The sequence below is a fragment of the Zingiber officinale genome, chromosome 5A, assembly GCF_018446385.1.
Source record: "Zingiber officinale cultivar Zhangliang chromosome 5A, Zo_v1.1, whole genome shotgun sequence".
Lineage (NCBI taxonomy): Eukaryota > Viridiplantae > Streptophyta > Magnoliopsida > Zingiberales > Zingiberaceae > Zingiber > Zingiber officinale.
The window spans coordinates 7,882,843-7,910,207 of record NC_055994.1 but is presented as its reverse complement, the minus strand read 5'-3'; the positions used below and the strand labels follow the sequence as shown (position 1 = coordinate 7,910,207).

The 27,365-nt window shown below is 37.0% G+C and overlaps 1 protein-coding gene across 1 annotated transcript; it reads left to right on the top strand.

Moving 5' to 3' along the window:
- The first annotated feature begins 249 nt into the window (after positions 1-249).
- LOC121979639 (DExH-box ATP-dependent RNA helicase DExH6-like) lies at positions 250-27,302 on the top strand. The gene is made up of 14 exons (XM_042531632.1): positions 250-564; positions 2,277-2,367; positions 4,586-4,898; positions 5,030-5,104; positions 16,116-16,160; positions 17,548-17,638; positions 17,719-17,777; positions 19,770-19,931; positions 21,837-21,889; positions 22,195-22,228; positions 22,361-22,450; positions 22,544-23,548; positions 23,620-24,693; positions 26,538-27,302. The coding sequence occupies exons 1-14, from the start codon at positions 264-266 to the stop codon at positions 26,898-26,900; spliced, it is 3,756 nt and encodes a 1,251-aa protein (XP_042387566.1). The 5' UTR covers positions 250-263; the 3' UTR covers positions 26,901-27,302.
- The last annotated feature ends 63 nt before the right edge of the window (positions 27,303-27,365 follow it).

The window sequence follows — 27,365 nt, the reverse complement described above, 5'->3', positions numbered from 1 at the left end:
ATTCCTATTTATTGGTTTCGAATGATTATTAAATGCAACATTTTTATAGATATTTTTTTATTGGTAAAAAGTAAGTGCACTGGGAAAAAATTGCAACCATCTGTAAAAAATAATATTATATCTAGGTAATTATTTAAGTAAAATAATAAATATTACAAAATTAAATAATTACTTTATTTGAAATTGGATACTCCTGTGTTACTTTATGGGCTTATTCATTACGGCCCAATATCTTTAAATTTTGGACTGGGAAAGCCGTAGACATGGCCGTCGCCCGCGGTGTGTTTAGGTTTCCTGGGCATTTACGTTTCGAAACGGCAGGTGGCCTGCTCGAGGGCGGCCGAAAGAACAGAAAAGGCGGCCACCGACGGGAGGAGGCGCCGTCTCGCCGTCTCGCGTTTCGCAGCTGCATGGGGAAAGAGCTTGAAAGAAAACGGATGGGGAAGAAGGATGGAAGAGGAGGCGTGCAGCAGCACCAGCCGCCGCCGCCGGGCCTCGTCACTGAGTTCTCCCGCGTTCGGATTTCCAAGACACTTGAAGAGTTCCGGGGCTCCCAAGCTGAAGGTGCCTTCCGGTTTCATTCATAAAAAATCAGTCTTGTTCACTTTCGCCCCTCATTATCTAAGTAATTCTCTTTGTTGAAGTGTTACCTACGTCTATGGACTGTTGGTTCATGCTTCTTTTCCTCTCTTCTTTTCTCTGTCTGAAAATAACAACGATAGGAGTGTTGGATGGTGTAAGAATTGAAAATTTTCTTTGATGTATCTGCATACTACGGGGAGTTAAGAGCTAATAAAAAGAGAATCTTTGACGTGGTCTTGATAAATAGACTTTGGAGAATTTGATTATTTGAACTAAGAGCAAGAAAACTGATACCTAGTCACCATTCTACGGGATTTAAGTTTATGCTAACCTGACCTTGAAGTACTGCTGAACTTACACCAATCTCTCTTCCCTGCTTCTTGGTTTTTGATTAAGCTGAAGCTGTACAATGGCATGCAAGTCACATAAGCATGTAGCACTTGAAGACCTAGGCACTTTAGAGATGAAGTATATGGATGCTCTGTGTGAAGTATACAAATGCCTTGTAAATAATTTGGTTGATCTCAGAATATATTGTTTGTGTAATGGCCGATTAGTCCAGTATAGTTGCCAGTCACAGTTGTTCTTGCTATTTTATACTTCTTCGCATCCTATCCTTTATGCCATTAGAATAGGTCCAGCAATTGACCTAATATCAAAGGAACAAATTTACAAGGTGATGATTCCTGTTGCTGTCGTTTCTTTACATGTATGACATAAAAGTTGCTTATTTGCTGGAAAAGATACAATTTTAATTTATACCCAGGTTGCTCATAGGAAATGTAAACTTGGTCACGCCTTTCTTGACTGTTGTTAATAGTCAAGTTTTGGTCTTGTGGAGAATCTGACAACACAGTGAGTTCTGCTTGATTCTTCAGCAGGTTGGGGCACCTTAAAACAATGTGATTCTGTGAGAACTTTAGCTTTTGTGGCTAGATATTTCTTTATTGATGAGCCTGTCATGCTCAGAGCTGAACTCAAATTTCATTTGAGCCTCCAACAAAGTTCTTTTGCTGAAAGTCCCTCTTGTAAACAATTGAGAAGGTTGAAGTAAGACAGAACTATCTATGAACTTTGTCTGTGGCTTAGTAATTCTAGCTGGTAGGTACAGTTGACTTGGCTATAGAGTCAACAGAGACTTCCGTAGAAAATGAACTTGAAATCTAGTGCGACAGCTCTGGAGGCTTGAATCTAGAGGGCTATAGAATTGATTATGAAAAGCTTGAGGTTAGATATGGGTGGAAGATTGGTGATATGTGGCAGAATGCTTATGGTGTGGAGCAAACACTATGTGCTCTCTTGCAGCAAGAATTTTCTGGATAAAATGCTCTAGGATTTGTGTGTTTTGGAGTCCGTGTCGAACAAACACTATGTGATCTTCTTGCAGCAATATTTTTTTTGGATAAAATGCTCTGGGATTCATATATTCTGGAGTCACTTGATTTGGTACTTGCCTGGATTTCCAATGGATAGCTTTGGATATTATTCATGCAAGGGTATTTTTTCATGATTCACAATTTGATACTCTGCTCTCTGCATCATTGTGCTCACAGTTTAAAGGTTATATCAGTTTCTGTATACTTGGGTCATGCATGTGAATACTATAAGTTATTTTTTGGCATGATAATTGAATGTTTTCTTTTAGCACTACATGCTAATCTGACCAACTATGAATTTTGTGTATTTGTCTACAGTTTATACATTTGAACCAGGATTGTCAAAAGAAGAACGTGCAGTAATCCATATTATGTGCAGGAAAATGGGTATGCTGTCAAAAAGTTCAGGGTGAGTAGAAGAAACAGAGAGTAAACCTGCAGAATTGTGTTTTCTTGTTGACATTTATCTTTATTTCTGTGATTGTTACTCATGATTTCTACAGTTTCTTCATATGGATGTCACTTTCATCTCGTATATGTTTCAATTTAGTTAGCATAGGAGCTTATGCAGACTGTCATTATATTGCATCTTTTTTAGCCAACCTACCACAGCATTCCTCATGTCATTTCTCAGCTGATGGATTAGTTATTTCTTTTGTCACTGGCTTAAATACTATGCCCACATAAGTGTTTACTCAGAAGCCTGCATTCTGTTCTTCAAAGTAGATAAATGCAGTGTTATTCTGGAATCACTACATGCTGAATAGAATGGCAATCAAGAATGAGAGCGTGAAGAGTAGATATTAATCATTTCCTAATTGGTACGCTGTTGAAAGCATGCCAAAGTGATTGGCTATGTAAGAAATTTGCAAGTTTTATTCAAGTAGGCAAATGGAGTGTTGATATTTTTTTCTGGGCATAACCACATCTATAACTAAATGTCAATCAACTTATACATGGTTGGTGCACTCTAGCAAATAGGATTATTAGCATTGTAGATAGCCACTAGCCTACTTGATTGTTGTAGCATGTTGATATTCACTTGGTGATGGTCTCTCTAGGCTTTAATTAGTTTATTTCTTACACCACATCATCTAACTGGAAGCACAAGTCCTGTTTCTGCTCATAGCTACCAATTTAAGTATAATAATCAAAAGCTGTTTCTGTTCATAGCTACCAATTTAAGTATAATTATCAAAGGCAGTGTCCCAAAGGACGCATCTTGATTTTGATCGCTTCAGCTTCATGCTACTAGTTCCAAAATATAATACACCTTTTCAAAATAGCTACCAAATTACCACAGGTGAAACATTTATTCCACCCACCGACTAACATGAAGTCTCGAAAGAGCTTAGTTGAATCTTTAATGATGATGTAGATGCAACACGAGGTGTTTCGGACAAGGGAGCAAAGCGAGGCGACAACTATTGCAAAATGTTTCAAATTGTGATCTTTGAACCTTACCAACAACAACTTCCATGCAAAAGATTGCGGGGAAGAGCACAGTCACACTGAGAGAGATCAGTGGGAGAAAGAGATGTCATGTTAGAGATCGGGTGACAGAGGAACCATGAAAGAGAGGAGAGCAACATAGAGGAGGATTGAAGGTCATAGGTCAGGCGACCAGTTGCTGGAGTAGGGTGACGCTATGTCCGTGTGAGGGAAGGAGGGAAAGAAGAGGTGGAGCGGTGTGGGTATGAATTGGAGCAAAGGATTTTTTTTCATGTTCTCCCTAAAAATTGATTTAATTAACACAACTAAACTAGTTTAGCCCAAGTATGAACTTGGTTTACTTCTAATTTATTCGTTATGAGTCCAAAGTGATCCTGTGCTAGACTCACATGATTGTAATGTTTGTGTCTTTTTGATGAAGCCTCCCAAAACTTAATTAGACCACACTAGATCCCCGAAGCTAATAAGTTGGTTCGGTTTAGCTTAATTGATCAGCCAAAATTTAAAATAAATTGCGACAAGCAATCAAATAAGATAACAACTTGATATCTAATATCCTCCGCCAGCTAAGGAAATTTAGTATCGAAATTTCAATCTGAATGGAATAACTTATACTAAGTAAAATTGATCATGTTATCATTAATATTTTAATTAAATTAAGTATTGAAACCTTACCAACTCAAGATACTATACCAAAACTGAATCATTTTTGTAAGAGACTGAAATTCCATCACGACTCAATATATTAAACCTTTCTATTGACATATGCTTTATTTTTATTTTTTTTAAATTTTGAGTGATTGAAGTATCCATTGGTTTGCGTCACAAGCCTTGCCTTCTGCTCTGTAGTGAGATGAAAGATGGAAGCAACATTAGGATTATTTTAGTTGCATGAAATTGCTAAATAGCCACATGGATGACATGCATAGATATACTGTGTGATGTCCTGCTCTCACAAATAATAAGTAAACTAATTAAATATATAGAAAAACTTGTGTAGTATTCTAAAATTCTATTTTATTATTTTTTTTCCTTTAGATGTTACATTGGCATTTGAATTGAATCAGAAGATCCATCCATTTATGATTCATGATTCCCTACATGTTTCTCTACTTTCTAAGTAGTGTGAGAATGAATTTTCTGGGATTTTATGTTATACCTTGAACCTCATTTAGGCGTGGAGAAAGAAGGTGCCTTTCTGTGTACAAAAACAAAAAGGAAAATGCATCCATTAAGAAGGAAGAGTTTACTACATACTTACAATTTTCAGAAGATACAAAAAATATTCTTCAAGATCTTTTCATGCATTATCCACCTGAAGATATGGATCTGAGTGAAGATGCAGTAAGGAACACGAGGGAAAAAATTGGTAATCGACAATGGAAGCAAGATGCCACCTTTAGTAAACCATCAATTAGCAAGTCTGACATTGCAAAGAAGGTGGAAGAGTTATCCTCCAGAATAAGTAATTCAGCGGAGCTGGGAAAGGTTATCCTTTTCAAAATTTTGATTGAACTTATTAGTTAATCTACTTGTTCTTGTCTCCATTGAGCTGCTAACCTTCTTGTTTATTACAACTTGATTATGGTGAGGATTCAAGTTGTGAATGTTTTCTACAGGTTATAGAAGACAGAGCTAAACTTCCAATTGCATCCTTCGAACATGCCATTACTTCAACACTAGAAAATAACCAGGTCCTTGCTCTACATATTCCTCCATATTTTAATAAGTACACGCAATTTATTAAACTGATATCTTTATTGAATACTCCGTTGAAAACATAACATATTCATGAATAGCATCCTTACAAGGTTTAAAATCTCAATCCATGTCAAGGTTTCGGTCATAGATCGGAACAATATGATTTCGGTATCGTGCGGTGTTGATACAATTTCGATATATATATATATATATATATATATATATATAATTATTAGATAAATATGTTTATTGTGTATAATTTAAAAATAAGTTGTATATTGATTTTATATAAGTTATCAATTATTAACAACTTAATATTGTTAGACAAAAACAATTAAATATATTTTGCTTTAAAGAAAATTAATCTATCAATAACTTGAATTAAAATTGATATATTATAATATGTTACCTTACTAATTAATACCAAAAGGAGTGACGTGAATCTAATGGAAGCTGTTCAAAGCAAAACCTAAAATCTCGTGTATTGGCAATCACGAGTTAGGCCTTTATATAAGAAAGAAGATATATACCAAAAGACAAAAATACCCTTTTACTTATTCTAACACTCCCCCTCAAGCTTGAGAATATAGATTATATACACCAAGCTTGTTATATATGTAGTCAATCTGGGGGCCTCTAAGTGATTTAGTGAATATATCTGCTAGCTGATCATTTGAGTTGACAAAACTAGTAGATATTTCTCCAGATATGACTTTCTCTATGACAAAGTGACAGTCAACCTCAATATGCTTTGTTCTCTCATGGAAGACTGGATTTGAGGCAATATGCATAGCGGCTTGGTTGTAACATATGAGTGTCATTTGTGCAACCTCTCCAAACCTTAGTTCCTGAAGTAACTGTTTTAACCATATAAGTTCTTAACTAGCAATAGCCATAGCTCGATATTCTGCCTCTGCACTGGATTTTGCCACAACATTACATTTTTGCTTTTCGAGAAATAAGGTTACCTCAAACAAATATACAAAATCCAGTGGACCTTCTAGGGAGATCCCGTAATCTGCATCAGAATACCCTCGACTTGAGTATGTCCTTTGTCTTATATAAAAGACCCTTTCGGTGCACCTCGATATATCGAACAATGCGAGTTCTGCGTCCCAATGTTCTTTGCGTGGAGAGCTAAGAACGACTTACTACACTTCGCAAATGAGATATCCGGACGGTGGATGAAGGTACCTATCTGCGGGGATCTGAAAGAGGCTCCCACGATTTGGTAGGAGCTTGACATTAGGATCTATGAGATTGTCATTGTCTTTGAGTTTAACATTCTGTTTCTAAGATCCATTGCATACTTCCTTTGGGATATAATGATCCCATCTTTAGACTGTGTCACTTCTATCCCTAAAAATATTTTGCAATCTTTGTACGGAAATGTTTGAAAGATCTTTTTTACTTGTGAAATTCCAAGATGATCATTACAGTGATGACAATATCATCAACATAAACCACTACATAGATCAACCGGTAGATGAGTGGCGATAAAAAGCAGAATGATCAACCTCGCTTGAGTCATGCCAAATTGTTGAATTATGGTACTAAATCTCTCGAACCATGTTCGGTGATCGTTGAGACCATATAAAGATTTCATGAGTTGACATACAAGAGACGAAGACTCTGCAACAAAACACAGGTGGTTGCGTAGACTTCCTCGAGCAGGTCACCATGTAAGAATGCATTTTGATGTCCAGTGATGAAGGGGCCAATGGCGAATGCAGCAGATAGAGCGAAAAAGGCCTTGTAAGAACAGGCGGAGAAAATGTGTCGTAATCCAATCCAATACTTGAGTATAGCCTTTAGCGACAAGGCGAGCCTTAGCCGATCAACCGTGCTCTACACCACTTTCACCGTAAACACCCACTGACCAACCATGACTTCCGGGAGGTAGAGGAGCGAGGTCCCAAGTCCTCACTTTGTAGGGCACTCATTTCATCAGTAGCGCCTGTTTCCATCACGGATGGGCAAGACATCACCGGTCTTGAATGTAAAGCAGGGAGCAAGGAAGAGACAATAATAATAGGATGGGGAAAGGCGATGATAAAGAAACATAGTGAGGAGAAGGATTACGAGTGGAACACATACCCTTTCAGTGTAATAGGAACATCAGTCGGAGATGGGACCGAGGAAGCGGGATTTGGCTCAAAGATGTGCCCAAAGAAGGTGGGTGGGTCGGCGCAGCGAGAGACGACGCTTGATAAACAAAGGAGGAGACTGAGATGATAGGCGCCCGAGGATAAAGATAGTTACTTGGTCCGTGGAGAGGAGAAACCTCGACACAGCGGAAGGACGAAAAAAGAAACCGACTCAAAGAATGTCACATCAGCAGAGATGAAGTACCAACGAAGAGTAGGGGAATAACACTTGTACCCTTTCTGAGACCGTGGGTACCCAAGGAAGACACACTTGTGAGACCGGGGAGAGAGTTTGTCAATGTCGGGATCAAGAGCATGAGCAAAACATATAGAACCAAAGACCCGAGGTGGTAGAGGATGATACAACACAACTGAGCGTCAACCTTCTTCCATAGAGGAAGATCGGCGACTTGAACATCTTCTTCAGTTCGAGTGAGATGTGTCTCATAACTCTGTCCAACAAGCCAAAGCTCAATGTGAGATGCCCAAGAGATATAATTTTTACCATCCAACTGCTCAGAAGAAAGAGGTGCAGTGATATGGTTGGTAAAGATTGAGGTATCTGGCTTTGGGGCGCCAGATGTAGCCATGAATAAACCGGGCTGCTAGAATATATGAAGTTAGCTTGCTTGTGCTGGAAGAGAGAGGTTGCTGGTGACAGGGCAGAGGAAAAACTCCGGACAATAGCGTCGAAGCTTGGTGCTGCCAACGTTAGAAGACTTGGACACGCCGGCGGCAGTGAATACCTCCGAGCAGCAGCCAACGTCTTCGACTATCAGCGTCGAAGGATTATGTTGACAGGATAGGGCTGTTGGCTTCGAACTGAAGCTAGGACAGAAGATGTCTAGGGTGAGAAGAGAGGCCTGGCCTGGGGTCCCCGACGACGAAAGCAACGCCACAGCTTGAGTGACGGACGGGAAGATCCGTGAGGTTGGATTCGAAGAGAGGGGCAGCGCAGTTGCGGTCAGCATCTGGCGCCGGGTGTTGTGGCGAGGAACGACGTCGAAGCGCAGATCTGGGTCGGCGGTGAAACCCTAAGAGACGCGAGAGGGCCGCGGCGAAGTCAGCGTCTGGCGCTGGGACTGGTGGTGAGGAACGATGTCGCAGCGTCGCGAGAAGATGGACGTCGCGAGACGGCGTCGCGAGAGGACGGCGTCGAAAGGATGGGCGTCGCGAGAGAGAGATAGAGGGAGACAGACGGCGGCGCAGGAGGAAAGAAATTAGGGTTTTAATTTGGCTCTGATACCATGTTCAAAGCAAAATCTAAAATCTCGTGTATTGGGAACCACGAGTTAGGCCTTTATATAAGAAAGAAGATATATACCAAAAGACAAAAATACCCTTTTACTTATTCTAACAGAAGCATTGGTTCTTACAATATTCTAGTTAGATCAACTCTATAGTTCTCCAATGTCCGAATTAAATAATCATCTAATGACATACAATATTGATATTGATTTCTCCACATGTCCATCAGTGTGAAATGTGTATGGGCATAGGATAAGGATAAACATGTCTCCAAGCTCTGGTATGATGGATCACCATATGATGCATCAAAGTTATAATAAAAAGGTTGTGAGTATGATGAACTTCGATCAGAATTAATCTTATCATCCTTTTATTGATGTTGATATTGAATAGTTCTATCTCCATGATCTTAATCTTGAGTTGCATGTATGTATTCTTTCTCACATGTTTATGGCTACGGTGCTGGAGTAGGGGGAACATAATTTTTGCAACCACTAGATGCATCACCACTGTTATCACTTCCATAAATACTTGCTGTGCTATCAACATCACTATCTTTATTTCAAACTTCTCGTCGGACTACAGTGTTAGTATGTGATGATGTTTCATCACTATCATCATGTTCTTGTTCATCAATTATATCGAGTGGATTTTCACTAATTCTCAATTGACCCATTCTCGTAAAAGCAGGAGTTTTGCTTTTTTCTTTCTTTTTAGTAAAAATTATAGAAGCTTTGCTTTTGTTTTTACCTTTATCTATGGACTTTGGTTGGGTTTGGGGTTGGGATGTTTGAGAACGTCTAGATTGAGATCCAGAAAATGTAAATTCTTGATAAAAAGTTTCACGTTATCTTTTTCCTTATCGATCTATCCTCTAGCTTATATTTTTTCAATTTGCTGAGTAAGAAATTCAGATGGTTGTGGTGGGTCTCCTGCTTCATCAAGTAATGGATTCTCAGTCTCAACAACGCTCCATCAATCCATCATTGAATCATTCTTAGTTTGGACAAATCTAATATCAATGGATCTACATCACCATACTCTTGTTCTTCTTTCTCTTCTGTTATTGCTCTTAGTTAAAGACATATTATAATGAATGTAGATCATCTTCTCCAAGCGACGATAAGAAAGATGATTACATACTTTTGTATGAATATGGGAGAAAGTTACCAAGTTCTTTCACAACCACTTGAAGATGTCTGCAAGAGAATTCGTATTGCAATCTTTTTCAAATTTGGAGCTAGTTCTCCATATTGTAACCACCACTCAATTGGAAGATAAAAAAAGGCAGCCCAGTGCACGAAGATCCCGCCATGCGGGGTCCCGGGGAAGGATCCATTGTACGCAGCCTTATCCTACTTTTTGCAAGAGGTTGTTTCCAGGATTCGAACCCGTGACCTTTTGGTCACATGGCAACAACTTTACTGTTGCGCCAAGACTCCCTTCTACTCAACTGGAAGATAAATAAGAACAAAATTAAAATAATATTTATATTTGTTGACAATAATTAGTAATAATTTTTACCATATTTACTTGCTTCCATTTTATATACATTGCAATAAAAAGGAGCAGCCCGGTGCACGAAGCTCCCGCCATGCGGGGTTTCGGGGAAGGATCCATTGTATGCAGCCTTATCCTGTTTTTTTGCAAGACTATTTTCAGGATTCGAATCCGTTACTTTTTGGTCACATGACAACAACTTTACCGTTGTGCCAAGGCTCCCCTTCTTGCAATAGGATTGCTTTATTAATAGTCTTTAATTCTCTATTTGTTTGTAGTCTTGGTATTACATTTACGAGGGCTACTAATAAATTATCATTTATGCCAAGATTATAACGACATGTCAGATTTATATAATAATCTAAAATAATTAAACATATATAATTATTAATTACAATATTAAAAATTATTACAATATATATGTTTAAATATTTTAGGTTATTATCTTAATTCGGCATATCAATACTGTTATAATCTTGACACAAATGATGATTTATTAGTGACCCTCATAAATGTAATATCAAGACTACAAACAAATAGAGAATTAGCTGTTGAGACTATTAATGAAAGTTGATTATTTCAAGAGACATATGGTTCTTTTAGCGATCCTATCGCAGTGTCATGCAAATATAAAATGAATATAGGTAAATATAGTAAAAATTATTACTAATTATTGTCAACAAATATAAATGTTATTTTAATTTTATTCTTATTTATCTTACAAGCTGAGTGGTGGTTACAATATAGAGGATCAACTCTAAATTTGAAAAAGATTGCTACGAATTCTCTCACAGACGTCTTCAAGTGGTTGTGAAAGAAATTGGTAACTTTCTACCTTATACAAAACTACGAAATCGTCTTTCTTATCATCGCTCAGAAGATGTTCTACATTCATTATAATATATGTCTTCAACTAAAAGCAATAACATAAGAGAAGGAAGAACAAGAGTCTGGTGAGGTAGATCTATTTGATATTGGGTTTATCCAAATTGAGAATGATCTAATGATGGATTGGTGGAACGTTGTTAAGTGAAAGGAACTAAGTTCCAGAAGATGTGGACCAAGTGCTGGATCATGACTAAATCATGAGGGAAACAAGTCCAAAACACGACTTGTATATTCTAGGAAGGATAAAACAAAAAGTGTCCTGAACAGAATTAAAATTAATATATAGTGGTAGTTTATGTTTTAGAGTTTGATCTTATCCGAGAGTGAGTGTCGATGGACGTTGGGGAACTGGCGCTCACGTTGACGAGCTAAGCCTGCAACCACAAGTCGTTAATGCCTAGCCGGGGAGGGGTTCCCCGGTGATGGCCCTCCGACGCTCAAGTCAGTTACGGGCGGCAAGCGAATGAAGTAGAGAAGAAAGGAGCAGCAACGTAACTGTATCTACAGTAGTGAATATACCTTCGTCGAAACCTGGGGATCCTTATATAGGGCTCCCAGGAGGCGCGTGCATGCTTCTCAAGATGTGCACGCTTCTCAAAACATGCCTGAAAAGGACGTGTCAGAAAAACGTGTCTGACGCCATACCTTAACAACCCGAGCATATCCCTGACGTGACAGTGAAAGCTTCCACCGTACGATTCTCTGTCTGACTATGCTGCCAACCATGCAGCCCATCGGTGATACTTGTCCCTAGGAAGATATCGCCAACTGTCCCTTTTATCTGTTATTAGGCCGAGCGGGAGAGCCGCTCGGCTAGTCTGTTGTCCGGGTGATACAATGGCTAGGCCGAGCGTCCGCTTGGCCAGTGATCTGCTATCTGGCTTCACCCTGTCGAGCGAGGGAGCCCTGCCTGCTGGGTCGAGGCTGCATCCACTGTTTGGCCGAGCGGGACGACGCTCGGCCTTCGTTCCTCCCTGCTTGAGCTTTATGAGCGTCGGAAGCTCGGTGTCTGACCGAGCTGTTGAAGTGTCGGACCGGCTACTCTTCATGTTGACCGGGAAAGGTAGTTCGCCCCGATCGGACTCATGCCTAGGACATTGACCACTTTGACCTCCTGCCGGATGGGTCCCACCTTACCACCGGATCCGAGTTAGTTATATTTTTGTGGCAGTTATGTTAGCATGTTTTAGAGTATGTATGGTTATAAGTTCGTGGGAAGTTAGAGGGGAGAGTATCCAAGAATTATTGGCTTTGATGAAAGCATTGACTTTGGTTGGTGGAGAGAGTTTTCTTTACCAGATTTTTATGTTAACCTTAATACAATTATGTGTTTTTGTGTGTTCTTCCATTCTAAATTTTGGGTTCCTAACATTGGTCCAACCTACCAGATGTACGAGGGGTTGTATGCTTAGATAGAATGCCAAAGATGTCATATAGGGTTAATGTTTTAGAAGAGAGGATGACAATGCATGAAGTATGGATGAAATCAGAGGTATTATGCAACGATTGATGTCTAAAGTACAACAACATGATTCTCTTTTATAAGAGATCAACAAGCAATTAGGAACAAGGGTTGAAGCAACACCATTGAAGGGGTCATCCATTTCTGCTAATCAGTCATCTCAATCTGAGCCTCAAGAACATCAAAGTGATTAATTGGAGGACTACAAGATATCTGCTAAAAAAGTGGAATTACCAATGTTTGATGGTTGGAATACTTCTGATGAAATGAAGGTCAAGTTGGTACATGTAAGTATGAAAGACACTATAATTCATTGGTTTAATCTTTTTAAGAAGACCAAAGTTAATCTAACTTGGGAAAAACTTAAACGTGCTCTCATAGCCCATATGGAAGGTGTAGACATGAGAATCCTTTTGAAGAATTTGCAGCATTAAAACATACCGGAAATGTGGAAGAATTTATTGAAGATTTTGAGTTGATTTCTTCACAAGTTCTGTGTCTTCCAAACGAGCAATATATTAGCTATTTCATGAGTGGATTACTACCTTAGATCAGAAGAAGAGTTCGAATGTTGAATCCACTGTCTAGAGGGCAGTTAATATGCATTGCAAAAGATGTTGACGAGGAATTGCTAGAGGAATGGGAGATCCCTCAAAAGACATTAGGGAAGGAGAGGTTATGGAGCAATTTCAGCTAAGGGAGCACTAGGTTGGGTAGTTTTCGATCATATATAGGGCCTAATTCAATTCAAAAGAAATTTGGTTAGTCTTTCCAAATGGGTAGAACAAGTACAACAACATGATGGGGTTCTAACAAAATTCGTGACTCTACGAAAGCTATTGGGTGCAAGCATATTTACCCAATGGATTGGAGGTAACATTAGAAGATGATGTAGAACCATAATATGTGATTGCTAGTAGAGACATTGTTCATAATGGTGAAGTGATTTGTCAATGGTTAGTCAAATGGAAAGGCAAGAGCATGATTGACACAACGTGGGTGGATGATTTCACTCTTAGAACTCAATTTTCTTATCTTAGCCTTGAGGACAAGGCTAGAGCTGCAGGAGGTGGTAATGATAGGAACTAAGTTCTAGATGGGGACTAAGTACTGGATCATGGGTGAAACATATTGGTTCATGAGGGAAACAAGCCTTGGAAGGATAAAACAAAAGGGGCGTTTATGTTTTTGAGTCAGTTATATCTTTATGGGAGTTATGTTAACATGTTTTAGAGTGTGTGTGGTTATAAGTTTGAGGGAAGTTAGAGGGGAGGGTATCTAAGAATTATTGGCTTTGACGAAAGCATTGGCTTTGGTTGGTGGAGAGTTTTCTTTACCAGATTGTTTGTGTTAACCTTAATACAATTCTGTGTTTTGTGTGTTCTTCCATTCTAAATTTTGGGTTCCTAACATTGAGGTTGAGAATCTTTGATGAAGCATGAGACCCACCATGACCATTTGAATTTCTTTCTCACCAGATTGAAAAAATACAAGTTAGAGGAGATATCGGTGAGGAAGAAGATGATGAAGCTTTTGATTAAAAAAATTAGATTTTCTATATCTCAGTCTAGACGTTCTCATACATCCCAATTCCAAATCCAACCAAGTCCATAGATAAAGGCAAAAGCAAAGGCAAAACACTTGCAATTTTTACTATAAAAAGAAAAAGGCAAAACTCCTGCTTCCAAGGGAAGGGTCAATTGAGAATTAGTGAAAATCCATTTGATACAATTGATGAGTAAGAACATGATGACAGTGATGAAACATCATCACCTTCTTACATTATGGTCCGACAAGAAGTTCGAAATGAGGATAGTGATGTTGATAGCAGTGTAAGTACTTATGGAAGTGATGACAATGGTGATGCATCTAGTGGTTGTAAAAATTATGTTCCCCCTACTTCAACACTGGAGCATGGACATGTGAGAAAGATTACACACATGCGACTCAAGATTATGATTAGGAAGATAGAACTATTCAATATCAACGTCGATATAAGGGTGACAGACAAAAAAAAAAGCTCATAATTATCAAGATATGTGAGAGAGTTTTACTGCAATTAATTCTAATCGAAGTTCATCATACTCTCAACCTTTTTATTATAACTCTGATGTATCATATGGTGATCCATTGTACTAGAGTCTGGAGACATATGTTTATCCTATGCCCGTACCTGTTTTGATTTTAGTGATGCTAGTTCAAATCCAACTTCCAATGGTGAATCGAGACATGTTAATGGACATGTGGAGAAATCAATATTGCATTGCATGGGATGATTATTTAATTTGGGCGTCGGAGAACTATAGAATTGATTTAACCAGAATATTGCAAGAATCAATGCTTCCATTTGATTCATGCTACTTCTTTTGTTATTAATTAGTAAGGTAACATATTATGATGTATCGATTTAAATCCGACTTATTGATAGATCAATTTTCTTTAAAAAATATATATTTAATTGTTTTTGTATAATAATATTAAGTTATTCAATAATTGGGAACTTATATAAAATCAATATATAACTTATTTTTAAATTATACACAATAAACATATTTATCTAATAATTATTATATATCTATAAATATATAAATATCAAAACCATATTAGCACGATAAGATATTGAAACTATATTGTTCCAATCTGAAACCTCGTCACGGGCTGAGATTTAAAACATTGACTTAAACTATTCATCTTTGCATGCTGTCAGGTGTTTATATAAGTTCAATTGTTTGTCTAATGCTAATTTAATTTTTAAAAAGTAAATACACCTAGCAAAAGAGATTAAAGGACTAATAACTTGAACTTATTTGGGCATGGTTTGATGTTGATGAAGCATGCCGAGTGCGTTGGTATGGTATAATGTCGAAATTGTAGCATTTCGGCCGAGGAATGGAACCCTGGCATGGAACCATTCTTAAACTTGGAAAAAATACCTTGTACATTTAAGCAATTTCACTTCTTTATAGGAAGAAAATAACAAAGAATAGGTTATTTTCTACTATTAGAAGGGATTGGATGTTTTTTCTTCTTTGTATTTGTGTTAGCGCCCTGACTTTTGGGTAGAATAGCAGAGGTTGAACTATTTACTTGTTAAGCATATTGATTAAGAATTAATGCTAATCATGGTTTAAAATATCGTGTCGTCTCGCTTGGGACTGGCGAAACATTTTGTTCCGCCCGCCCACCAAAACCGCATCGGTACACCTAAGGTACCGTAGTCGCGGAGGCATTGTGCAGGCCTCACGGCCATCGCAAAGGCATCACATGTGCCTTGTGATTGGTGCGGATGCCACACGCGAGTCTTGCGTCCACGAGGCTCGTGCGGGCTGACAACGCGGAGCAGTGAGCACGGTGGGGAATAAGAAGAAACTTATCTTTTAATTAAATAATTTATGTTAATAATTTCAATTAACTCCTAGCTATAGTTGGGATAATTTTAATAGTCTTAATTAAACTCTAATAAAACTATCCTATATATATATTATTTTTAAAATATTTAGATTAAATTTTTTATTTTTAGTTCATATATTTTATATTTAAAAATATCGAAATCATATTAGCATTATACAATACCAAGACCCTAGTGTTCGTGGCACGGGTGGAGATTTTAAACTTTGCAAAAATCACGTGTTATTGACTAAATGACTGCTATAGCAGGTCTCAAACAGACCAACGCTATTATTTTTTGTTCCTTTTGTGGATAGTTATTTAGATGTATTCCTGATGTATTTGTTTAGCTAATATATTCTTTTTGATCAGGTTGTACTTATATCTGGTGAGACTGGTTGTGGAAAAACTACTCAGGTTCCTTTGTTATTTTCCTTTTATGAATCTTGCACATACGGTTCCAATAATTTGATCATATTATAGTTCAAAGTGTATTTTTTTTTATGTTTCTCACATCTGCTCAAGATTCGTCTTGTTTGTTGAATAATTTTCATGATTTATCCGCATTGAAATATGTATATATTAGAAAAATATATGCAGTGTTTAATTTTTGATAATTTTGGCCAAAATGTGGTTTTCTAGGAAATGATCCTTTTTTCTCAAACATATCAGCTAAGATTGTAGAATCTGTGGATGAAGGCAACCACTTCTTGCTAATGCCTTAGATCATGTAAATGGTGGACCACAAGGTAGCTGGTACTTGTGGTTGCTAGCATATCCATGTAAATTAGAGCTGTCAGACGGGTCAACTCGTGGCGGGACGGGTCGGCCCGTGGCGGGCTAACCATTTGACGGGGCGGGGCGGGGCGGGCCAACCCGCCAACTTAGCGGGTTGGGAAATTTCCAACTCAACCCATTCTAAGGCGGGTTGCGGGTTTGGCGGGCCAATCCGCGGGCCCATCAAAAAATTTTAAAAAAATTAAAAAATATTTCATATCTTCAACATTTTATTTCGAAAAAGTTTTCTACAATTAAATGTATACATAAACATATATTTTAAATATAAATGAAGACAAACGAGTACTTATGTTGGATGAAAAGTACTATTTTTATTTCAAAATTATAACAAAGAAAGATAATAAATTGGTCTAAAACTTAACCTACATGTGTTTTTCAACCCGCGGCCAACCCAAGCCCGAGCGGGCCAACCCGCGTGGGTCGCGGGCCTAGGCGGGTCGGCCCACGACGGATTTAGGTTGATAAAATTCCAACCCAACCCGCTTAAATTGTTTGGCGGGACGGGCCAACCTGACGGACCCAACCCAAATTGACAGCTCTAATGTAAATACATGGTTTCTTGGTTGATGACGGTGACTTCCAGTGTTATTATCTTTATCTTTTGGTCTCTAGCGGGTTTAGTCTTAATCAGATATAACTTTCCTATGTAACTGATTACAGATGCAGACTGTTTCTGTATACTTTGCTTTTGAGTATGTGGTGGCGATGGGTTTTGGGGTGGGTATCTACCTAGACATGATAATAGCCATTGCTTGCCTTGGCTTGCCAAGAGGCATGCTAGGCCAGGCACGACCTGGTTCTATCATTAGAGCATCATTCTTACTTCTATATGCCAAAGCTACCCTTAACTTGCTTGGATATAATATGGAGCATAATGGTATTATGTGTGTCTCTGTGTATTTATTCTTATTGCTTTTAGGTTTTTACTATTTGATATCTTTTATGCGTATTTCCCATTTTCTTATCATTTGCTTCGGTTGCACTTAATTGCCTTTAATGAAATCAGGTTCCTCAGTATCTGTTGGAACATATGTGGGATAAAGGTGAAGTTTGTAAGATCATATGCACACAACCTAGACGCATTTCAGCTATTTCAGGTTTCTTTACCTCATAGTATAATTTTTTTTTCCTTCATGCTATACATCCTGTTATCATCTGAGATTTTGGGACTAAACAGTTGCTGAGAGGATCTCATATGAAAGAGGGGAACCTGTTGGAGAGACTGTTGGGTATAAGGTATACATTTTTATCAGCAAATATTTGGAATCTATTTTCTAATTTTACCAAAATTGCTCTTTTTGAATTTTTTTGGTTAAAACTTAAAAGTTCCAGAAGTAGATAATCTGATAATTTCTATTGGAATCCATGTCCTCTGGCCCAGCAGTCTGCGTTACCGGGGCCAAGTTGAAGACCTGGGTGCTTTGCTATGAAATTAAATAATAGTATTTTATAATATATAATTATGAACATATCAATTGTCCACGTCAATCTAATATTTTGTATTCATTTATCACAATATCTTCAAGGGTTATCAGTTACTGCCCTCGATAATAGTTAAATTAAGACAATTATGTTAATTCATTATAAATTAATTCTTGATATCGTTTAATTCTCAAAATGTATATACTCTTTATACACATTCTCTTTTCAATTTATGTTGAATTTCTTTGTATTATATGAAAAATTGTCAACTCTAATAGTGAAATTCTATATAAGCATGAACTTGAACTCTTGAATATAAACAAGTTAATTATTAATTCATCTAAGCTAACTTAGATTTAAGTAGCAAAACTGGCACTTTACTACCTGAGCTATATGGCCATAATTTTAATATTCAAAATTAAAATATATTAACACAAAATAGAATTTAATATATTGAAACATATAGTTTTATACTTCCAAACTCGTATCTTTTTTATTTTTAACCCCAAATGATTCATAAATCATGATTGTAGTTGTGCTTTATGCTACTGCTTCATTTGCATGTCCTTGACTCCTAATCTGGTTTTCTGTGTTTTAATGAGTGACAGTGGTTATCTGTTCTTATTTTTCTTGTTTATTTGGGTCTCATCTATCTTGTGTGTATCATGCTTTTTCCCAAGAGTAGAAGAGAAACAGTAAGTTCTATACTGCCGTTTAATGAGTGTTCTGGTAGCTGTAGGACTAGCAACAAGGAACAATTTCTTTTTCTTCTCTTCCCTTATGTTATTTCTTTCTCCTTATTTATACTTTCTACATTTGCACTTGTTCCTATTTGGTTCTCAGACATCAAGGTATTTCTCCAAATCATATCATCTTTGATGAAAATTCAAGAGAATGAGGAGCTGTTATACCAATTCAATTCTTGTTATAATAGGATCAGCCATACATGGGTTGCCTGTAGTTAACTGAAACTAATCCCTATTATCTGAAAGTTTGACCTGAATAACCATCATGGTTTATTGCTCTGCCTATGGAAGCTTAGATGCTTATTCTTAGATGCATAAAAATTGCACTAGATAGTTGATTGATGTGCGTGGATGATGTGTGTGCATTGAGTTATTTCACCCGGTGAGTTGGCATATGTGTCATCAATATGCAGTATGACAAAAAGAACACATTACATTCAGAGATGATGGTGAGCTCGTCAAGTGCTTAACTTGGAACCTAACACTTAAGCATAGGCATATGTATAATGTATGAGATTTTTTTTTTTAAAATAAACTACATAGTTCTTCAAGAGAGCCTTCATGCTTGGACATTAGTTCATATTCAGTAGTTTCTTTTCTTGATTATCGACTTATAGTTGATGATTGGAGTGAATCTAATCCTCAAATCTGATATGATATATGTGCTAATAGTTAGTGGATGGACTTAAACAACTAGATAAAGTCACCTTTTCCCTTGAATCTTGATTGAGTTATGTCAATACATCTAGTAGATTGCATGTCATTTTGTTTTTACTGATTTTAAGTTTCTACTGGTCCTTTCTGTTGTGTTTCATATTCTAGTATTAGACAAAGGATAATCTGATAGCAATGCAATTCACTCTACTGGTCCCTTGTTTGTACTGGGTTCTTTTTGTCGTTTTTGTTTTGATGTTATCTCCGTATGCATTTTCAGCTTGGTTATTGGAAATGTTTATATTTTATTCTTTAAAAATCTGTGCTCACTTTTTCTGTCCTGTATAACTGTTGTTGCAAATACACCTAGCAAACTCAAGTTCAGTTTTTATTTCTTTGAACTCAGATTCGACTGGAGTCCAAGGGTGGGAAGCACTCCTCGATCATATTCTGCACTAATGGAGTGTTTTTGAGATTGTTGATCAGTAGAGGTTCAAGTTTTTCAAGCATTGATGCTGGAAACAGTTCACTGGAGGACTGTTTGCAAGGAATAACCCATGTTATTGTGGTAATGCCTAGTATTTCTAGTCTGCCAGATTTTTAATTGAGTGTGTTATAGTGTTTTTTTGAAGGCTAGAACTTTCTATTAGTAGACCTGGTTTAGTAATGGACTTGATGCCTTTGAGAGTCTTTTATTTCTAGCCTAGTAGTGTTTGAATTGTGTCTTATAGTGTTTTATGAGGGATAGAACTTTTTCTATTAGCAGGCCTGGTTTAGTAACAGACTTGATGCTTTTGGAATGTACAAATAAGAGCATTTACTGAAAAAGATATTCTTTTAGTAAATTTTTTAATGATTGTTTATAGCGCTTCTCTGTTCATTTGTCTTGAACAGAATAGAGCAACTCATGTATACTTCATTTTTTAAGCCATATTATCCCCTCAAGTTTCCAAAAAGTTCAGAAAACAAATTTGTAAGTGATCTCTACATTAGGAGTAAATTTATTCTTTTACCTATGAGGATAACAAACACATTGATTGCATCTTTTCATGTGGAATATGCATAATAAACTTTCTTGATTTTTAACCTTTTCTTCTTCAGTGCTAGCTATGTGAAACGCCTCTTTGCAGGTCTAGAGTTTGGAGAAAAAGAGTGATTTTTCTTTATATCTTGTTTTTAAAGAAACTTTATTAAGAGCATGCTATCTTTTATGAATTCTAGATAAGAAACAAAAAAATTGTTGAGATGGATCAATATTAAATTCCTACAAATAAGAGTTTTCGATATTTTGGATCTACTATTTGATGAAGAGATAATGACGAAGATATCATTAATCGTAATAAAAAAGAGTGGTTAAATTAACAATGAGATTCTTGTGTGATTGTTGTATGCCTCTTAGGTTAAGATTATAATTCAACCTACCACAATGGAGAATACTCGCCCACCGTTTTCACCACCATTTTCAGTAATAAGAAAAGAATGTGAAAAATATTAAGATAGATCAATGTTAATTCCTATAAATTTACGAGTTAGATATCTTCGATCTATTTTAATGAGATATTGATGAGGATTTTATTAATAGTATAATGAGTGGTTGAGTTTCTTGTGTGATTGTCTTACATAAGACTGTGATTGTCATATGCCTCATAGGTGTTAGGAAGCAACATGTTCAAAAATGCAATATAGCATGGATAAGAACACTAGAGTGGACGTGTTGAGTTAGTACAAAGGAACAATGAAATATATTAATACCTGAGAACGATTAGGTGTACCCCATTTGACAATAAACTGGAGAGGAATTTCAGATCGGATGGACATGTTCAATAGGCAATCTATAAATTTATAGTTATAGGTGTTCATTTTTATTAGAGTGGATGTTATGACATGTAGAGGGAGATGATTTAATTGATTGAAATGGTACTGGGGATATAACTTTGCAAAGAGCTCAATGTTGTGATGGGATTTGAGTAGCAAACCATAAATAGTAGGGGCAAACATGTTGATGAACATGATATGCACACAAACTCATCCTATAATTCTCTAATACAATGTAATAACAATATTCTGAATGAATGGTTTTCATTTTCTAGAAGGGGAGCCTTAGCACAATTGTAAAGTTGTTGTCGTGTGACCTAGAGGTCATGAGTTCGAGTCTTGAAAATAACCTATTACAAAGCAAGGTAAGGGTGCATACAATAGATCCTTTCTCAGACCCCGCATTAGAGGGAGCTTCGTGCACTTGTGCTTTTTTTTTAATGGCTTTCATTTTCTAGATATTTGGTAGTTCTGCTTAAGTGGTTGCTTTAGTTGTTCCTTAACTACTGTAATTTCACTTTAGTCTAACTGACATTGAATGAGGTGTATGATTTGATTTTCTTTTGATACTAGATCTATAATAATCTTTTAGTGGCTTTAGCTGGCTCTGTGCTAGATTTCATTTAACTTGTTGCTTGCCAACCACTTTCTTTTGTAGGATGAAATTCACGAGAGGGATAGATATTCTGATTTTATGCTGACAATACTCAGGTATTTGGATTGCACTACTTGGATGCTCTTTTAGTTCCCTTTGTTTGCTTTAATGGGCTCACATATTATTATACAAATTTCTACTGAAGGACAAGTAACCCTGTATTTAGATTTGGATTTCTTTGGTGATTGGAAGTTATAATTTGTCTTGCAGTAAGAAATTGTTGTATGATTATTCATGATTGATAGAATTGTGAATTAGTGACCATTCTCTTTTTTTTCTGCAATATCATAAAAGTAAAGTTTTTATAGGACAAAAGTTTATTTCCTGTTCTGAGTTATCTGTTTTCTGTTTTGATCATCAGAGATTTGCTTCCTGCTTATCCACATATACGATTGGTAAGTACAAGTTTCATTGGCACTTTGTGTTCCATACCATGCTCGTTTTGTTGGACTATTTCCTCATGCATGATGTGCAATCATTTTTTAGTCTCATAATGATGAATGATTTGTGCCTTTAAAAACCAACAGGCGCTCATGAGTGCTACTCTTGATGCTGAGCGATTTTCCAATTACTTCAATGGGTGCCCGATTATTCAAGTCCCAGGATTTACATATCCTGTGAGAATGTTTCTGTGTCAATTACTACATCGCCACTGGTATTTATTGTTCTCTGTAACATGAACTAATAACAACTGAGTTTTTTTTTTTCAGGTCAAGACTTTTTATTTGGAAGATGTGCTTTCTATCCTGAAACCTGTGGATGATAACCATTTAAATCATGTGGCAGTGAATGATTCTGAGGAATCTAATCCTCTGTCTGCAGAAGATAAAAGTGTCTTAGATGAAGCAATTTGTTTGGCTTTAACTAATGAAGAATTTGATCCTTTACTAGAGTTGATTTCTACTGAGCAAACACCTAGAATCTACAACTACAGGCATTCTTCTACTGGTGTATCACCCTTGATGGTATTTGCTAGAAAGGGCAGAGTTGGTGATGTTTGCATGCTTCTTTCTTATGGTGCTGATTGTGCTTTATGTGACAACAGTGGTAAACGTGCTCTAGATTGGGCTGAATGTGAGAACCAAGGTCAGACATATGAAATTATCAAAAAACATATGGAGAAAGATAAATCAAAATCAGTAGAAGATGAGGAGCTAATAAATGAATACCTTGCAAGTGTTAATCAAGAGCACATTGATACTGTTCTTATAGAGCGACTATTAGAGAAAATTTGCACTGATCCAATAGAAGGAGCTATTCTCATTTTTCTTCCTGGATGGGATGACATTAACCAAACCAGAGAGAGGTTGGTTGCATCACCATTCTTTCAGGACCAATCAAAGTTTTGGATAATCTCTCTGCATTCTATGATTCCGTCTGCAGAGCAGAAAAAGGTTTTTAAACGCCCACCTGTTGGTGCTCGTAAAATCATTCTGTCAACAAACATTGCTGAGACTGCTGTTACAATTGATGACGTTGTATATGTCATAGATAGTGGCCGGATGAAGGAAAAAAGTTATGATCCATATAGCAATGTATCCACACTTCATTCTTCTTGGGTGTCAAAAGCTAGTGCAAGACAACGTGAGGGTCGTGCTGGTCGTTGTCGACCAGGAACCTGTTACCATCTTTTTTCAAAATTTCGTGCAGCATCTTTGCCAGACTACCAAGTTCCTGAAATTAAGAGGATGCCTATTGAGGAACTTTGCTTGCAGGCAAGTTCTTTTCTCTCTTCTGTTGTAATTACTACTAAAGTTTGGATTGCTCTTAGTTTCTTCCCTTGCAGGTAAAATTGCTTGACCCCAGTTGTAGACTAGCTGACTTTCTACAAAAAACATTGGATCCTCCTGTTTCAGAAACAGTTCGCAATGCAATTATTGTTCTTCAAGATATAGGTGCTTTGACAGATGACGAAAGACTCACTGATCTTGGGAAGCAGCTTGGTTCCCTTCCCGTTCATCCAACAACTAGCAAGATGCTTTTGTTTGCAATTCTGATGAATTGCTTGGACCCTGCATTAACTCTAGCATGTGCAGCTGATTATCGAGAACCATTCCTTCTCCCAATGGCTCCAGATGGGAGGAAGAAGGCTACTCTTGCAAAACTCGAACTTGCCTCTTTGTGTGGTGGGTGCAGCGATCAACTTGCTGTTGTAGCTGCATTTGATTGTTGGAAGAAGGCAAAAGAAAGAGGTCAGGAATCACAATTCTGTTCTAGGTATTTTGTCTCATCTGGTACAATGAATATGCTATGTAACATGAGGAAGCAGCTTCAGAGTGAGCTAGCAAAACATGGATTTATTCCAAAAGATGCATCTAATTGTAGTTTAAATGCTCATGATCCTGGTATTCTTCGAGCAGTCCTCATGGCTGGTGCTTATCCAATGGTAGGAAGATTTCTTCCTCGCCGGAAGAATGATAACAGAACTGTAGTGGAAACTGCTAGTGGTGCCAAAGTTCGCTTACATCCACATTCTTCGAACTTTAATTTATCATTTAGTAAGGAGGCTATTTGTTCACTTGTTATTTATGATGAAATTACTCGTGGGGATGGAGGGATGTACATAAAAAATTGTTCTCTTGTTGATCCATATCCATTATTATTGCTTGCGAAGGAATTGGCTGTTGCTCCTTCTGATGACCTTGATGCAAATGATGAAGATTTAGATGATTCTAGCAATGAGAGAGATGAGTTGGGGCCAAACAAATCCTCTAGTACACGTGGGGAAGAAATAATGTCTTCTCCTGACAATAATGTTTCAGTATTTGTTGATGGATGGTTGAGATTTGAATCAACAGCCCTTGATGTTGCTCAGATATACTGCCTACGGGAACATCTATCTTCCACAATCTTATTTAAGGTATGGTTTTGACATTGTACATAGTTTTCACAATAGATTTAATTGTTTTTTTCAGTTCCCAACTTCTTTGACCAGCTCGATATTTGACAAACATTATCATATAAACAGATTTTTAGTTTGTTTGATTCATCAATTAGCGTACATTTTCTTCCTCATACCCATATTTTATCTCAAAATGTTTCTGTCAATTTTGATCATCTCTTACTCTTGCAATTTTTTTGTTTCTTTTGTTAAGATAAGTATTATCAAGGCACAGAATTGTTCAATTTACTAGTTGCCTAGAAAATCTGAGCTTTGACGAAGCTCATTCACGTGTCCTGATGACGTATCCTCAACAGTCTTTGAAGTCGCAGTCATCGTTTAGATATCTGTTGGATCTCCATATAATACATGTTATTAGTGCTTATTAAAAACATTAGGAGATGGCAGAGCGAAATGATTTCTTACAAACAGGAAGACTGCTAGATAGCATATCTTATCTGTTGATGTTTTTAGCCTGTCTATTTTTGTACTTATCAGCCTGTGTTTGGTAAGTCATACCTATGGTGATGTATTAGAGTACAACTCCTAATAATAGGAACTGGTTTAGAGGCAAGCACTAAACCAAGCAGATCATTGATCTTTCCGAGAGCTGGGTGTTTGAAAATTTAACGCCACCATCAAAGGAAGCTATAATATTATCCTCCAGGGAAGGAAAGAAGTGGAACTTCATGGTGCCACAATGTTCAATGTAAGGATTGAATTCATATAACAGCAAGCATGTTTAAATCCACAGTGAAGAGTTCCCCTCCTTGGATGTCGGGGGATGGCTCACTGTATTGTGCTGTATATTTGAGTTGGTATGTTGTTTCCATCATGGTAAATGGAGGAACAATTTTTTATTGCATTTGCTCAATTATGAGGATCTTGACACTATTTATGCTTTTGTATAGTACATCTATTGTTAGGGACCTAATTGCAAGTAAATTAGGACTTTCTTGTGAATATTCTAAAGACAAAATAGCAGTATGAAGTAAACTACATAAGAATTGTATTCACAACAAACATTTTTATCACTAAAAGTTCCTTTAGTTACAATACTTTTGTAGCTAGATTCATCGGTTTAAGTCCTGTGGTTAGAACTATTAGTGAGTATTAATTGGATCCGTCATTAAATATGACATTACTAACAATTTTTTTTCGTTGTAATTGATAATAAATTTTATAGAATCATCATTAAACACAATACTGATAACATTTTATGATAAAAAGTTTGGTTCAAACTATTAATGAGCACTAACTGGATTTGTCACTAAATGCGACATTAGTAACAACTTGTTTCATTCTTAATTGATAATACTAAATGATACAAGAGTGATAATTAGGGGTGCTCTTTTGATTGTTGCTCGTTGTCTTTTACGATTGGATAATATATTGAGATTGATTGTCACTTTATCTAAGAAAAAATTTAGTTCAAGAGAACATCACTTCTTTTGTTATCTCTACAGATTAGTTAGCATAATTACTAATCAATTCAACGAGAGTTCTTAGAATCCAGTGTATTAGTATTAAGCTGGAATTTTACAATATGTTTAAATTAATTGACGAGCGGGTTAAGAACATAATTCTAAAATAGATTAGAGTTTCCCTGGAAGTGTGCCAAACTCAGAGACATAAATGTAGAATGACAAGCAAGTAATATATAAATTTATTAGCAATAAGACCCTAATAAATTTCCTAATTTTTATTATCTTGTATGTATGGTAGATAATTTTCTTTTACTTAAGTCACTTTAACTAAATATCTTAATCTTAGGTATAACTTTTGAGTGAAGTGACCATTTATTCTTATCGACAACTTTGCAGGTAAAGAATCCGCGGGCAGTTCTGCCTCCTGCTTTAGGGGCGTCAATGTATGCCATTGCCTGCATTCTCTCTTACGACGGATTACCCAGAGCACTTTCCGAGGCAGCATTTGATGGCCGATCATCAGTTGGAGATGCAGGGAACACGAACAAACCTATTCAGGGAAGAAGACGAGCCGGCTTCATTCCGCCTGGGGCCTTCCTCAGATCCTTATTTTCAGCCGAAGTTGAAACTCCTCATGTCCAGAAGTACAGGAAAACTCAGCAAAGCCAGAGTGCTCCCAGGGCACCCAACACGCCGTTCCATGGTCCAAAATTTGGTAGCTCGGCACCAAGGAGAAGATCCTTCAAAAGGCGACGATGAAGGCCCAGCTACCCAAGTCTTTCATCGATCCTCACTGCGTCGTTGCTGATACTCCGACATTCTTATGGAGATCTTGTTCAAGGCCGCAAATTACAAAAAGCCAGAATCTAGTTGCTGTTTGAGCAAAATCTTCATGCAAAATCCAGAAATGGTGATTTATGCTGTTGGCGCAGCAGCCATATGTACCATGTTCTTGAGGGTTTTAACTTCATCAGAATGCAATCATGGATAGGAAGCAACTCTATAAAATCTTGTTAATTCTTTGAACATGTTCCCAATTTGTTGGGGAAAAGTAGAATACAATGTTGGATACAAAACATCAAATCCTCATGTCAAAGGAAAATCGGATTCTAACTGTAAATTTCACCTGATTTAATATCGATTTTTAAATGCATTTCTTCATGTGGATTGAAACAAATTCCCCACATGATTTCCCTCGAGGATAAGCATCCACTTTTTTCTTGT